The following is a 16,004-nucleotide window of genomic DNA, read 5'->3' on the forward strand; positions in this document are numbered from 1 at the left end:
TAATTAGTAAATCAATGCTCCTGCTTTGAAAAATAATCCCTCTATCTATTTTTTATAGTCATATTTCATCTTGGCACACAGACCAAGGATAAGTAATTCTACTTATCATCCATTTAAACATGCTACTAGTTATTCATTGTAAACAAACGATTCATTAATATTTACATTTCTCGATGCCTATATAGCCAATCTTGTGTGGAAGAATGGAGAGTCACGCATTAAATCCAAGAAAGTCATTAAGATGATAGGTTGTTGGATTGAAATATGCCTATAAAAACAATTTTTTTAGATTTTAAAATATACCTATCAAAAATAGATGGAGTGAATAAGACCGACGCTGACGCAAACAGCATCCAGCTGTGGACACCCTTCCGATCAGCGTCCAGCTCTGGACGCTGTTCGAGGCCACGTCCACCTTCCTAGTGCGGCCCAGTGCCCAGCGCCCACACACTGACTGACACACGTCGTAACTTTGCGTAGCGCTGGCCAATGCCGGAACTTCCACACAGCCTTCGCCCTAGCCGATCGCAGGCACGACGTTGTGAGTGTTGAAAGCCTCGGCTCTTCCATTCGCTTTGCCCTCGACGCCATCATCCTGGGAGTGGCTTAGCCCTCGGCATCGCTACCATGTCGGCCTCTGTTGTGATAAATCTGATCGACATTATATATATAGCAAAGCTGCTCCCTTGCGAAAGAGAAGACGAATCAGGAGTTGAGGACATTAATCATCGTCGGATGTTCATCATCGAAGGAGTATATATGTCAGTATACTATAATCTGAAAGGCAGACACCGAGCCAGCTACTAGTATATTTGTTCGACGAATGTTCAACACACCTGAATGTAAATATGTATTGTGCTAGGAAATACTACTAATGTAATAACAAGCTTGCATAAATTAAAATTAATCGAGTTTCTCTGCTATTGTGCAAATCTCACGAGTGAATCAAACTATACTAATCAATCTGTCTTGGACTCTTGGTGGTCTCGTAGAGGATGGCGGCAGCTAAAACGAAAGTCAAGGCAGACTGGTGGTTTCCCTTTCCCCGGATCCCGGGTGGACAATCGAACGGCAGCGCGTGCAGCCTCTGGGCATCGAGACAGACTCACAGACGTCGTCCTCGCGTCCCGGGCATGTTGGTGAACAGACGACGCCCAGGGTGAGGTGGATGGCGGCGATGTCTCCCGATCGAGCGTCGTCTGCGCCTTGATCGTTTCGCAGTTTCAGTATATTGGAACGGCCCATGCAGTAACTAGCCTAGACGCCGTTTTGCAAAGCGTCCACAACTGGACGCTGTTCGTCTCAGTGTCCACATCTGGACGCAACTATAAACAGCGTCCATCCTATTTTTCCTAATTCTCACTTACCAATTACTAATTATTTAATTTGCAAACTATTAATTATTACAAATAAAAAATTCGGCAATCAAACCAGAAGAGTAATACTTCTAAAACAAATAGTTTAAGTTATAACAAGGGATTTATTTTTTATTTAGATAATGATACTAGAGTTGGAGAACTCAACAACATTAGTCACTACTGGAAAAAGTGTTTTCCCAGGTGGACCAAACACCATTTCGCAGGCGGGCAAGCGGTCCGCCTGCAACTCAACGACGGTAAAAATAGTTGATTTTCGCAGGCGTGTAACTGATCCGCCTGCGAAAATAGCTTCTAGCGCTAAAAAAATGGGCAGCCACCGCCGTTTCCAGCAGTAGCTTCCAGTTCCCACCCATTCCTCATCCAATCCAGTGAATCCAAACTCAACAGAGAAGCAACAGAGAAGTTCATCCAAAATTCAGTTTCACACGCGCCAGCCATATTTCAGTTTCACAAGAATCAATTCAAGCAAAGAAAGCAAACAAAATCACATGTAAAATCATTCCTAAAATCACTTTATACATATAGCTCATCCATCTTCATCGGCAAAAACTCCCACATCGCCGGGAGGGAGGGAGGGGCCGGGAGCCATCATCTGCCGCCACTACCTCACGACGTGGCCCGCCGCCGCCGGGAGGGAGGGAGGGGCCGGGAGCCGTCGTCCGCCGCCGCTGCCTCACGGTCGCGCCATGCCATCGCCGCCACACGATCACGCCCCACCGTCGTCCGCACCACCGGCCATCGCCCTCCCCCCGCTCCCCTGTGGCCAGATCTCGGAGAGAGGGGCCGAGAGCCGCCGCCGCCGCCATATCTGATGAGAGAGGGAGGGGAGCTCCGTCGGCTACTGCCCTCCCCCCGCCCCCCTCCGGCCAGATCTAGGAGGGAGGGGCCGGGAGCCGCCGACCACCGCTCCCACCGCCCCCCTCCGGCCAGATCTAGGAGGGAGGGGCTTGGAGCTACACCGCCTCAACCCTCCTCGCCGCTGCCGCCCTCCGCCGCCATCGCCCGCCGTTGCCACCGCCACCACCGCCGCCGGGAGCACACGTTGCCACCGCCACCTTCGGCCGGCGGCCGGGTTGAGGAGGAGAGGTGAGGGGAGGGGAGAGGACGGTGAGAGAAGTGTTGAGGGAGAGAGAAAAATGAGTGGTGGGAAGGGGTGGGAGGAGATAAGGATATGCATTTTTTTGGTAGGTACAATTTTTGCAGGCGGACCGCTTAAGTGATCCGCCTGCGAAAATGATTTTTGCAGGCGTAGCTTAAGTGGTCCGCCTGCGAAAATAGATTTTCGCAGACGGACAGCGAACTTCACCACAATTTATATTTTTATAGGCGGTCATTTGATTCCAAAGGTCATGTCCGCCTGCGCCGCCTGCGAAAAAAATACCCCCACATCAAAAAAATGCTTTTTCTAGCAGTGAGTTTGAAAAACACGAAGAAAAAGAATTAGCGATTTTTCGCACAACATACTGCACTGCACGGTTTAAAGAACATAAAAGATATTGTTTCCATCGAACTACTGAAGGCAGTCGTACACCATGGTACCATTTTTTCACAAAAGTAACTAAGAGCCTGTTTGGGGGAGCTTCTAGCAGCTGCAGCTTCTCCTAGAATCTTCAGTTGCTAGAAGCTCCCCCCAAACAATCCAGCTTTTTACCCAAATTCGGAGAATCTGTAGTTGTAGAATCTGAAAAATGAACTAGAAGACAGAAGATTCTCACCAGCTAGCTTCTCAGCAGCTGCTTCTCAGAATTTTAAGCTCCCCAAACTGGCCCTAGGAAGTTGGTATTACTAGTCATATTGCAAGAATGTTGTTCAGTCATATTACATGAAAATTGTTTTAAAAGCTAGAAGGAAAAATTAGTGCTGCCTTTTCTAACTCCGAAACTGTATACTAACACTAATTCCCATACTACACCAACTTAGTTGTCACTTGTCAAATATCAAACACCCATTGTGCAGGCGATCATACAAATACATCACAACACAGATTGCAAGAAAGTAGTGCCATGTTTTCCTCATTCTAGAAAGCCTTAAAATGGTGTCTAAACAAGGATGGATTAAACTACAGGTTTACCTTCTCCAAGCATCTAAGGTATTTTGACCTTCTGTAAGCATCAAATCAAAATAATATAAATACATCAATAACCATTTATTTGATCTTATGCTTATTAATCAGTTCAGACACGAAATCAGGTTGGTAATCTGTAAAACCGAAAAGCATCCATGAATGACATTAACACTAGAATAATTCAAATAGATTTGTGTGCATTAAGTACATCTGAAAATGATGGTCAAGCAACTCTATATCCGCCAAACTATTTTCCACATACAGCTTAATGGTACATATGGTTTTAATTTATTTCAGTAGACGAAAAGTAACGAACAATGCAAGGGTGGTAATAATATAAACATGAGAAAATAGGACTTCCATAGTCAGGGAATGTATTAGTTGTAGAAACATACCAGGTTGAAGCTTTAAATATAGGTAAGTCGATAATTTGATAACATGCAAACACAGTCCGACATTAAATATTTGCAAAGAAACTTTAAGATACAAATAAGAGCAGGTACAAAATATGCTAGTATTTGAACAGGATATAAGACATCTGTAAGCACATCATAACTGGAAGAAGAATCGACATGAAGAGCATAGACATGAAGAGAAATCAAAAGGATCAGACATTGACAATTCATGTGTATGCCTGTTCCTAGTCAACTCATTCCTAGTCCTAGAGGTAGTTTTAAATGTAAATTGAGCAACTTGAGAAGCCTTATTTTCCAATGAAAGGCGCCTGTGTTGGTTATCCTGCCATTTCAGATTGCGATTGCTAGGGCTACAGAAATCCATTTCTCTTAGCACTTTTGCATTCAGAACAAAGAACTTGGCAAAGTCAACATCTGGCCTCTTGCCTTCATAATATCTTATTACCACTTTTCTGAGATGGAGCTCCATGCATTCTATTGGATGTAGTGGGTCATAGCTCCTTATATTCTTGATAACCTTATGTGGGCGAGACTGTAAAAGGAAAGAAGAGACCATCGCAAAACAGTTGCTAACCGGTTGGCACTTGGCAATGTAATACTTGACAAAATTATAATCAATCTAGTGAAAGAAACCAAAATGGAAATACTCACTACAACATACAGCCTCTCCAAGCAGGGGAAGCATTTGAGGAAGTCAACAACTACATCCAGATTAGGGCCATTTGAATCAAGAACCAAAACCTTCACCGTTCGAATCGAGGTTGTCAGGTTGACAGCAATCATTTTCTGCAGGAGAAAAACAAGGCATATCAAGATAATAGCCACCATCCATACAGCATTGAAGAATTGTCATTGATGAAGCCTTTTACTACCTGAAAAAATGTTGTTCCAAGGTGGAGTTGAGATATGCCATCAGAGAGCACACCTAGTACCTCCAGTTTAGGCGCCGCGATCACCCGAATGGTCGCCGGACCATGATTGGGATAAAGTGGCATCAGCCTCTCGAGGCATGGAGCGTCCTCGATGACCACCTCCTGGAAGTTGGCATCACGATATCCTTCCCAAGAAGAAGCAGAGAAGCCTAAGCTCCTGAGAAATGGGGAGTTGATGCGAAGGCGACGAATGCCGAAATTCCCCACCAGCAAAAGGCTCTCCAATGCAGAGCAGCGTGAGAGCAAGCCATGGAGGGTGTCCTCCGAGATGGTGACGCGGTACAGCGTGAGCCGCGCCAGGCGTGGGAAATGCAGCGCCGGTGCCATTCCGTTGGGGAAATGGCATGTGCGGAGTTCGACGACGCGGAGGGTGGGAGCGAACCGCAGCGCGGACGGCGGCAGCGGGTAGAGCGCCTCCTCGTCCTCGATGTCGTAGCTGAAGTCGAGCTCCTGGAGGTCGGCGAGGGCGGGGGAGCGGAGCCATCCGTCCAGCTTGGCGTACCGGTCGCGGAGGCGGAAGAAGGGGAGGGACAAGCGGCGAGCGGGGCCAGGGTGGGAGGCGAGGATCCTGGAGACGAACATGGTGCGCTTGCGCTCCTGGGTGGAAAGCGAGTCGACGTCGAGGTTGAGGGGCGTGGAGCGCCAGAGCGGGCGCCACCGGCGGGAGACGGCCTGCGTGCGGGCGGCGTCCTTGGTGGGGAGGAGGGAGATGATCTCACCGAGGATGGCTTCGGGGAGGCAGCTGATGTGGTCGAGGCCGTCACTACCCAGCGATCCCTTGCCCGTGGACCGACCAAACCTCCGCTTCTTGGCTGCCGCCGCCGCCGCCTCCATCGCCGGCGGCGAGCGAGAAGGGATTTTGGGGTGTGGGGAATGGGGAACGACACGGAGAGCATTTTGGGGTTTTGAAAATTTGGAGAGGGTGTGGGGTTTGGTGGATCTGCTGCCGTTGCAGAGATATGGACGGCTCTGATTGATCGCATTTAATTTTGGTGTAGTTATCGTGGCGAAAAGAATGGGAGGGAAAATCAAGCGGGAATGGAAATGGAATTGAAGTTCGCGCGCGCCAAAATTAAAGCTTCTGCCGACCAACAACCAGTTTATCGTCGAGGAGATTGTCCTGCTAAAATGCCCAAGATGCAAAAAATTCAAATGAAATGATTCACTTTTGCCCTGGCTCATGTCCATTACTGTTCGTATTTCTCACCAAACCTCAAATGAAATGATATCTCCCGTTATAGCTCTGGATCATGTTGATTAAACAGCAAGCTCAGAAAGAACTATGCTGACAAGAAAGGATTGAAATTTTCATGAAAATATTAATCTCAATGCATAGGAAACTCTAAAAGCAGAGAAATTACAGTGGCACTTATCTAACTCCGCAAAAAAAAAATCTATATCTATAATAATTTGGAACTCTCTAGTAACTCTCATGTTAATTAGTAAAATCTATAATAATTGAGAACTTTCTATTAACTTTCACGTTAATCAGAAAAATCTAACTTTATATTGATTTTATCCTCATAACCACTACTAGAGAAACGGTTTTTACTCCTAGTTTACAACTATTTCTACTCCCGATTGTATCAACCAGGACGAGCAAATCGGGACTAAAATTTGAGATCTTTAGTCCAGATTGAGAGAACCGGTACTAAAGTTGTATAGCAAATGAAAAATATGTGTAATGTGAACTCAAGATCTCTCACCTCAGCCCTCACACACGTAACCATCGCACCTACTACACACATCTAATTTGAATAGAGATGCCGGGACTAAAACTTGAGATCTTTAGTCCCGGTTGAGAAAACCGGTACTAAAGTTGTATAGCAAATGAAAAATATGTGTAATATGAACTCAAGATCTCTCACCTTAGCCCTTACACACGTAACCATTGCACCTAGTACACACATCTAATTTGAATAGAGATGCTTTCCTTTTAAACTAACCCTGGAGGCATCTTTACCAATTAGTAACACCAATCAGGACTAAAAATATCTTTACTTCAGGTTGGTGTTATGAATTGGGACTAAAAATTCTTCTTTTTTAGTTCGGATTGGTGTTACCAACCGAGACTAAAATTTCTTCTTTTTTTCAGTCCGAGTTGGTGTTACCGACTGGGACTAAATATTAATTTTTAGTCTCGATTGGTAACACTAACCAGATTAAAAATGTTTTGAGGGACTTGGAGCAATTTTAGTGCCGGTTCTTAATCCAACAGCGACAATTGTGATTTTGGATACCACGGGAAAAGATTAGTTCTCCATTAGTGTACCATACATCACGTAAATAATTTATCTAATAGATCTATTTACATCGTGGGTCAGTTAAAGCCCGTTCGATCTCCTTATGGATCTGGGCCAGGGTTTCGCAAACCGCCGGGGCCAGGGTTACCGCGCCCCGGTGGTAAGCACGGTTACCGCGCGGTAACCGTGAAAAACCATACAAAACCGTATAAAATTCATCGAAAATTCAAATTATTTTTTAAATTTATTTGAATTTAAGAAGGTTACCGCGGTATTTACATTACCGTACCCCGCGGTAAATCCGATAACCACGGTAACCGCGCGGTTACTGCGGTATGGTGAACCCTGGATCTGGTGGGCCACCGTATCTCTCATGTAGAAGGACACCCAAGCAAGACTTTAGCAACACAAGACCTATACACGCACCACACACAAGCCGAACACTTCGCCTTGAAATACACGCACCACGTGGAGAAGAGCAACAGACTAGTTCTGCATGCCAATCTACTATATGCGTTTAATTAGGGGCAAGTTAGGAATAAATAACCACCCACGTTCGTTTTTTGGCCTATGTGAAAAAAATTTCGCGTTTTAAAAATTGAAAGAGGGAGTAGTACACTAGAAAGAATCTCGGAAGTCGGAAGCTGCCTTCTTTCCGCTGTTCTAGCAGATGAACTTCTGTGCACGACGTCCTTTGGTTGTGCCGGCAGTGTTTTGGGCTCGATAAGTGGCCCATATGCTGTATTGGCGTTGGCCTGGTGCAGGGCAACAAATTTGATCCCACGGGTACAAAACTAATCAAACGGTGTAAAACATTGCAGATGACGTGAAAGCACTACAACACAGAAAAATAATAATAACTACACTAAGTGAAAATAAATTGTATAGATTTATATGATATGATTAAGATCAAGGAATGAGAGGGATCCAAAGCTATTTTCTAGAAGATGTGGCCCAATGCATGTCAAGTTTGAACTATGGTAACCAGGTGATCATAGAGAAATTATATTTTTTAAAAGCGTGAATGCAAATAATTTTATTTAGATCTATGAAATTATTTGCACGTTTGCGTCTATATTCATGGTTTAACGTATCGCAGCAGTTCTATTCCCTGTTTGAACGTGGACGGCCGCCGATATGGCACTCCACGCTAATACTTACACTTAACCCCTCCCACGCTACAGGGCTATCCCCTGGACCACGGTGACATGTACTCCTATGATGCATGAAACTAAAAGATACAACAGTGATAGGGGGCATCTCGATCGTAAAAAGTTTCGAAGAGCATAGCATCATTCCAAGCATGTAAGCTCCGAAACAACGTAATCCCAAAATAACCAATGGTCCATCTATCCATTTCATAAAAAATTCTGCCATATCGATCGGGGCAACATGAAGACGACCGCCCACCTAACGATTTCCACATGCCGTCCGCCGCCCACCTTTGTAGATCTATTTACCTAAGATGTATGGTTACGCACCACAAACGAGAATGTCGTGCATCCTCCTCCAATTCTGGAAGGATCATCGGGCTAAGAAACTACTGATATCACCTCTATCACTCAATATAATCACTTCAAATATGAACACTAGAAAACAACATATTACAATAGATTTTGTGGGAAGTTATCGGTGTCCCATGACACCATGAAACATACATATATAGTATCTGCGCAGTTCAGCACTTGCAAACAGGTAATTTATAAAATGAGAAATGAAGTACACCATAACAGAAACAGTGTATCCATGCGCACAGCCGCACACACATTTGTATCAGCCACATGATCTAAATTAACAAATTAAAACTGTCGTGGCTATTGGCTAGTTGGGGCCTTACTAAATCTAAACAACCTAAATATTCACCCTGCAAAAAAACCAGTAAGATTCTCCTCCTTTACAGCTCCCTGGACCTAGTAAGGTTCTTCTCTTGAGAACTCTTCAGGCCTTGGAGTACTATTGGTTGGTCTTGGTGACAACGGAAGTGCAACTGGGACGATCGATTTTTGGACAGCAAAATATGCACAGCCATGCACTGACCAACTGAAGATCGAATAAGTAGCCACCTCGGGCTGACTGTTGAAACAACCGATTGCCTTGGATACTACCATCTCCTCCATCTGATGCATGCTAGTATCAATGCGTTCGTTGTTTCCTCCAATTATCTCATAACTTCCCTGCACATCTTCATGGTGCGGCTGATGAGGCGCAAAAGCAATTGTCAACTGCAGAGGCGGCCAATCTCTCATGATGTTTCTATCAATAACTTCATTAGTTGAGTTAGCCGACCTATAGTTGCAGTCAGATGCCACGACATAACCGTTAAAATGAACATTGGAAACTTGCTCAGGAAATCGATACGATAACTCCAACGAGCCAACGCCATGCCCATGTGTTCTGCAACATAGTGGATCAGGCCGATAAGTTGTAGCGGAACCTTCATACAATGTGTCGGATGGCAGAGCAAAGAAAATTCTAGCTGACGAGTTGAGAACATCTTGTGTAGGTAGCTCGGCAACTGTATTCTTTGCATTTTCAACCAAAGACTTGAAATGCGGTCCAAATGACTGTAAGCAGCTGATGATGATCCCCACTATGTCCGTGCTCTCAGAGAGACGTAGTATCAGCCTTAGATTGAAACTTCTTGTTAGCATTGTGACATTATCGTTACAAAGACGTATCTCTGCCTCCACACCACGCTCTTTCGAACGCACAGGGTCTATTTCAAGGCGAAGTGTTTGGCTTCTTTGCACCAGTTCATAGCAGAGCCTTTTGCCTTCGAGGAGATGCTTGATGAGAGGGCTGAAAAAACGGTAGTGCGCAAGCGAGCATCCAGTCTCCACATCTCTCACGAATTTGCCGGCCTTGTCTGCAAACCACTCGAACCTCCGGACCGCATCATCAGAATAGCTCGCCTCGTCTTTGTCCATGCCAATCAAAGAAGAGATGGACGACTTCACAGCACGGAAAATCCGCTTGGTAAAACCCCCTTTTACCATGTGGCTGTCTTCCCCCTCGAGAATTTGAAGCTTGCATCTGTGCAGCACATCGCCACACTCGTCGTAGGCGCGCTTGTAGATCTTCCTCTGACGGAGCAAGGATGCATCTGTGATGGGCAGCTTCGAGGATCTCTCGAGCGCGAGGTCCAACTCACTGTGCGCCATCTCCAGCCTCTCCATGTTGTGCCTTTTGGATGCCTTCTCTGTCCGGTTGCTGGATAGGTAGGAGAAGACTCCGCTGACGGTTTCCTGGACAACGGCTGATGCAACTGCTTCTGCCATGAGAAAACTAAAACAAGAGGTGTCGCATAGCTAGCGTGATAATTCGATCCTCACTGGAAAAATATATATACAGAAAAAGATTAACATAACCTGACTTTTATATATATATATATATATATATATATATATATATATATATATATATATATATATATATATATATATATATATATACATACAGAACAAGATTAAATTAGTTTATAGCTAGCGAGCCAATAATTGGTACATCGATCATTATTCTCACCTTCGAGGTGCAGTAGTTCATGAGCAATGCATAGAGCTGAAAGTTGAAAAACACATAGATAGAGCACGGCCGTGGGCAAATTAAATATTGGCAAACAGAGAGGAAATTAAAGTGGGATTATTTTTCTTCCTTTTTTGATAGAGATTGATCCAGGTGCCCACTTCTCTCTCGTCGCGTTCACTAATTAATAAACGGAAATGGTTGCCATCGGCAACGTTAACATAGAGGCTTCCTTGCTGCTACGGCCTAACACTATTCTTGCCATCTTGGAGAGGTCAGTGACTACGGTCCATAGAATGAAAAGATCGATCAAACAAGAAAAGTCTACATTACCCGCCTTAACAGCCTGAGTCAGCTTTTCCTCCCTCAACCACAAAGCTAAATACTAGTACTATAGCTTCCATCGGTTTGCTATATGCTAACTATAAGTCATACGGCTTATCAGAAAAAAAAATTTATAGATAAACTTTTATGTGTCCAAAGAGATCTAAAAGTTAATGTTGGAGAATAAACAACTAAGAATAAAGAACCTCAAATTTAAATTTTAGTTTTAAGATCTAAATTTTGATAGCAACTTATAAGCTAAAGCGCAAAAGATAAGAGCCAGTAACGGTTCATTTTGCCCTTGGAGTGGTGGTGGTTTCATCCGATGAAGCTTCAGTAGGACCCACCTATCAGTAGAACACTCCTTTTATCTTCTTCCCTCTTTCATCCGGATTTGGGAGCTACCAGCAGCGCAGCTGGGAGGCCGAAGAAAAACCCAGCCTTACTATGGTCTAGGGATAACGATGTCGGAAGGGCGCTGGGAGGCCGAAGAAAAACCCAGCCTTACTATGGTCTAGGGATAAGGATGTCGGAAGGGTGCATGGGGTTTCCTTTTTCCATCTGCGTCGGTCGCCGTCGTGGTCATGTTGTCTCCCCATAACCTCACTGCATCACACTACTTAAAAAATAATTTTTCTGACAGCCAAAATAGATTTTGCTGGCGGCCAGTGCTACCACCAGCGACATGAGGCTAGTGAAAATCAAGTTTCGTTGACAGCAAGCTCATTTTCACTAGTGCACTGCCAACCACCAGAGAAAATCGATTTTTACTGGCGAGGAGGCTTGGTTTTCGGTGTCTTATGTAATTTTTACAAGCGAGATTTTTTAAGTCTGCCAGTGAAAATAAATCTTAAGTGTCATGAAAAATCGTTTTTTAAGTACTATCACCTATACCACCTAGCATCCACATTTCCCTGTTCTCCTCTCGCCATTGTTGGTCACCCCACACTCTCCACTCACCATCAGTGCTGTGTCGCCACTCCCATGCCAACGATCAACACAATCACTCTCTGTGTTGACAGCCCCCGAATCATCAACGCCCATAGAGGTCATCCCTATTCCACCCCGTGGTGCTATACTCTTACCTCGCCTATCTTTCTTGGAACTCCACTGGCAACACCGCTCAACATGTGCGGAGCACCGTTAGAAATCCTTATCGGAGCCATGCGATCAAGGTGGTGGCCGATTGGCGGAGGCCCCTGGTGATGACGACATGTGCGAAGAGTCCGACGGCAACAAAGATCCTAGCGGGCATTGGTTTGGTGAGGACACTGAGGAGCTCCCTGATTTGTGGCTCCTCTTCCGCTGTTGCAGAGAGACCCTAGGAACGCGATGAGGACGGTCACCACTGCCCAGCAAGAGAATAGAGGGAAGAGAGGAGAGAATGGAAATGTGGAGGAAGAACATGGTAATTTACACATGGGTCCCTAATTTCTTAATTGATTTTTCCGAATGGACAACCACCATAATGTCATGCGTGCACCATATCGGATAAGACAACCGTCAAAACCTCTTAGAGAGTGCGAAAGGGAATATAGTCTAGTGATTGTAGTGATCTAAGAAGCACCCCAAGGTCCTGAATTCAAATCTCCATAGGAGCGAATTTCAGATAGGGTTGTTTCATAGGTTAAGTTCCTAATTTGAAATGGATGCATATATCCGGTTAGATATAGAGACCGTGTAAAAAAGAAATACCCCTTAAAAAAAATAATAAAACACTCAGAGAGGGAAAATCAATACATATAAGCCGAAGTACCCTTGGTATCCGGTTGAGGTAAGAAGTTGGACTCCGATTCTAGCTGAGGAAGGTAATATAGACTTTAATTTCCAACAAGTTATCAGCTTTCAAAGAGAAAAGAATGCGCAGTCACTAGCTGCATTTGATCTTGGGCAATCTCACTGGCCGTCATGCGATCAATCCAGTGATCTTGCCAAAAGAAAAGCGTTTCACCATTACCCAACTTCAAATGTACCGAAGCTCTGAAAATAGCATGTGCATTGTAGCCACATACGCGCTCACGCAACTGGTAGTCCACGAGCTGAAGCTTTGATGATCGATCCCTAGTCCACCATGGGCGAAAGGCCAATGAACTTTTTGCCACACCACCAGTCAGTGGCCTTCTGTCACCTCTTCCGTACCTTCCACAAGACGTACACTAGACACCGCTTGTATCTATTTTTTTTAGTAAAATACGTGACCGGTCCTTAAAGTTGGAGCGTGGTGTCACTTAGATCTATGATCTTGGAAAATCGATATTAGGGTCCGTGATCTTGTTTAAGTGAATCATTGCGGTTCAAAGAATATCTGACCGGATTAACTACCTTACATGGCGGTCCAGCGTGGCAATATATTTGCAGTTTGGCCCCCTGTATTTTGCTTCCCCCGCGTCTGATCTAGCTCCTACTTCGCGTGGTGCGCAGTGATGCAGCCCGATGGCGCCAACGAAGTCGAACGCGCGGCGCGGAGTATGCGGTCGATCTTGGATCAATTCAAGAACGGCGTCACGCTAGATGCAGACGACTTGAGGCAAGTGCTCCGCCGGGTAAGGATCAGTAGCTGGTCGATCAGATTGCTCCGAGGAGATTGCGTTCTTGGAGAGTGAGCTGTGCTTACGACTGGACGCCGGCGACGAGAACATCAATGACGTTCTCCATGAACAGCTTAATGGTGTTTCTTGTGTACTGCCGCGTCATGCTGTTTGACCACATTCGCCAACCGGGACGACGACAACGCGGCGAGGGCGTCGATGAGGTGGGCGATGAGGCCCGGCTGTGAGAGGACGGCCATGGCGCCCAATGGCTGCTCGGCTTTCCTCGCCAATAGCTTAATGCTGTGACCGGCGAGGTCATCGCGGTCGGTGGAGAGCAAGGCGGCGAGGGCAGACATGGCGCCTGCGGCGATGGCCTTGCCCTGGTTGGCCGCGCTCTGGAGTAGCCCGTACAAGCTGACCATGGCATTCTTCCGGCTGCCGTACGCGCCGTCCTGGATGAGCTGGACCAGCGTCAGGATCGCCTCCGGGATCGTTGTGATGCGCCTCGGCCTTGGTACTGATGTTGATCACGTTGACGACGAGGCCGACGCCTTCAACCTCCACGATGGTCATCCGCCTGGCGGGGTGCTTCGAGAGGTTGAGCAGCGACGCCACAACATTGTCCTGCATAGCGACGGCGGTGGAGGAGAGGAGGCATAGCAGCCAGGGCACGACGTTGGCGTCCACGAGGCACGCCCGGTAGAGCACGTTGTGCTTGACAGCTTCCCTGCCTCCGATGTCCCCTTCCTCCGCTCCTCCGTCGACCCCCTCGAGAGCGGCACGATGATGTACGGGCGAGGCGCACGGCTCCCGTGGCGGCACGACCATGTTCACAACGGCGCCGTGGCAGTGGCCATCGCCGGCGGCGCCGCTCGGCTCCGGAAGGGTGACGCTGTTGATGAGGAGCATCCTCTCAATGATCCCTCAAAGCACGGCGGGCGTTGGGGACGAGGTAGTCGGCGGTACTGAGCTTCTCGCCGGTGACTGGTTACGTGCGGCACCCGGCTTTCATCCACCGGGTGATCGACGCCCGGTTGTATGTCTAGCCGGTGGACACGGTCACCGGATCGGTCATGAGGTCCAGAGTGATTGGGCATGACAGCGCATCATCCATTCCGGGCACCTCGCCGGCGCCGATGCAAGGTCGTGTGGACAGCAGTGAAGCCTTCTTCTTTTTTGCAAATCAAATCGCAGGTAGAGAAGAAGATTTGGGGTTGGGGAAGGAGGAGGTTGGATCCCACGTGGGGGAAGCAAAATGCCAGGGGGAGGGGGGCAAAATACATATTATGTTGCCACGTTGGACCGCCATGTAAGTGAGTCAACCTAATCAGACATGCTTTGGACCGTAATGATTCACTTAAATAAGATCAAGGACCTTAATATCGATTTTTCAAGATCATAGACCTAACTGACACCACGCTTCAACTTTAAGGACCTGCCGTGTACTTTCCTCTATTTTTCTTTCCATGCTATATAACCAATTTTGCCTTTTATCACCCATTTGGGGTGCTCAAGGCAAGAGAGTAGTAGCTGATTTTTGTTCTCTTCCACATCAGAACCATACTTGCGCGGTTATAATTCTAACGAATTATATAGGATCAATTATGGATTCGCATCGTCTGCCATTAGGAGCAAATGGCAAACATAAACAGTAGGCTGAGATTACCCCAATGTCATAGGCACTGTGACGATACGCACCCATCAAGTATATAGGGTCAGATTAACTCTATATTACTCTTAAATTACAGGAACAGTGATTTGTATTTATTTGTACGTTAAAACATATGTTCTCAAGCGTTTACAGCTCGTGAGTTCTGATACACTGTTGTTTAATTCGTACTCCATCTGTTCCCATGCGCAGTCAAATCTCAAACCGTAACTCACTGATATGTGCAAAAATATTGAAATTGTACATTCTAGATTTGGCATGAAAAATACTTCAATGTACTTTCCACATCTTTGGAGACTGTTTTAACAAGTATAAATTAATTAAATTAAACTAAGGAGCATTATTTTTATAGCAAAGTCATGGTCATCTGTTTGATTCAAATGACCGCTGTTTAATCAAACTCCAACAGTTTCGCTGCTGTTAGCTAGCTAGTTTGGTAGTCTCCAATAAACATTTGTCCTTTTGCATGAATGCACACATAGGATGTGAAAGCTGGTATCACTATTCAGAAGCACTCAGCCTGAATGGATCTAAACTTGGAGGACGCAAGTTGCGTGTTTCTGAATGTTGAGGAGCAAGAAATTCTGGTCAGGCTGTATCATTCTTGATGGGCCTGGTACGCAATACCACTAATTTCATTTAGAGGACGACTACTTAGAATGAAACTAAGCACACCCCATGATTAATGGGCTCAAATTGGTATTAGAAGACATATAATTGAGTATAGAACATGCAGGTACACAAGCCACATCCAATCTGCTGTTTTGAATAAAAATAAAATGGACATGCCACATCTTGAGTAACAGCATAAAAAGTACTTATGTTGTACTGGAAATAGCTAAGCTGCGTGAAGAAAAGGAATGAATTACTACTACAAGAGCAAATATTTGTCATGTTTAATTCAAGCAAACAACACACTAGAT

At 45.7% G+C, this 16,004-nt stretch overlaps 2 protein-coding genes across 2 annotated transcripts; both read right to left on the reverse strand.

The window, feature by feature from the left end:
* Positions 1–3,906: 3,906 nt before the first annotated feature.
* On the reverse strand, positions 3,907–5,667 carry LOC4342936 (F-box/LRR-repeat protein 13). The gene is made up of 3 exons (XM_015790766.3): positions 4,733–5,667; positions 4,512–4,646; positions 3,907–4,392 (listed from the first exon to the last, which is right to left on the reverse strand). The coding sequence occupies exons 1-3, from the start codon at positions 5,624–5,626 to the stop codon at positions 3,994–3,996; spliced, it is 1,428 nt and encodes a 475-aa protein (XP_015646252.1). The 5' UTR covers positions 5,627–5,667; the 3' UTR covers positions 3,907–3,993.
* A 3,052-nt stretch (positions 5,668–8,719) lies between these two features.
* LOC136357360 (uncharacterized) lies at positions 8,720–10,693 on the reverse strand. The gene is made up of 2 exons (XM_066312590.1): positions 10,558–10,693; positions 8,720–10,366 (listed from the first exon to the last, which is right to left on the reverse strand). The coding sequence occupies exon 2, from the start codon at positions 10,311–10,313 to the stop codon at positions 8,946–8,948; it is 1,368 nt and encodes a 455-aa protein (XP_066168687.1). The 5' UTR covers positions 10,314–10,366; positions 10,558–10,693; the 3' UTR covers positions 8,720–8,945.
* Positions 10,694–16,004: the final 5,311 nt, after the last annotated feature.

Source organism: Oryza sativa, chromosome 7, assembly GCF_034140825.1.
Source record: "Oryza sativa Japonica Group chromosome 7, ASM3414082v1".
Lineage (NCBI taxonomy): Eukaryota > Viridiplantae > Streptophyta > Magnoliopsida > Poales > Poaceae > Oryza > Oryza sativa.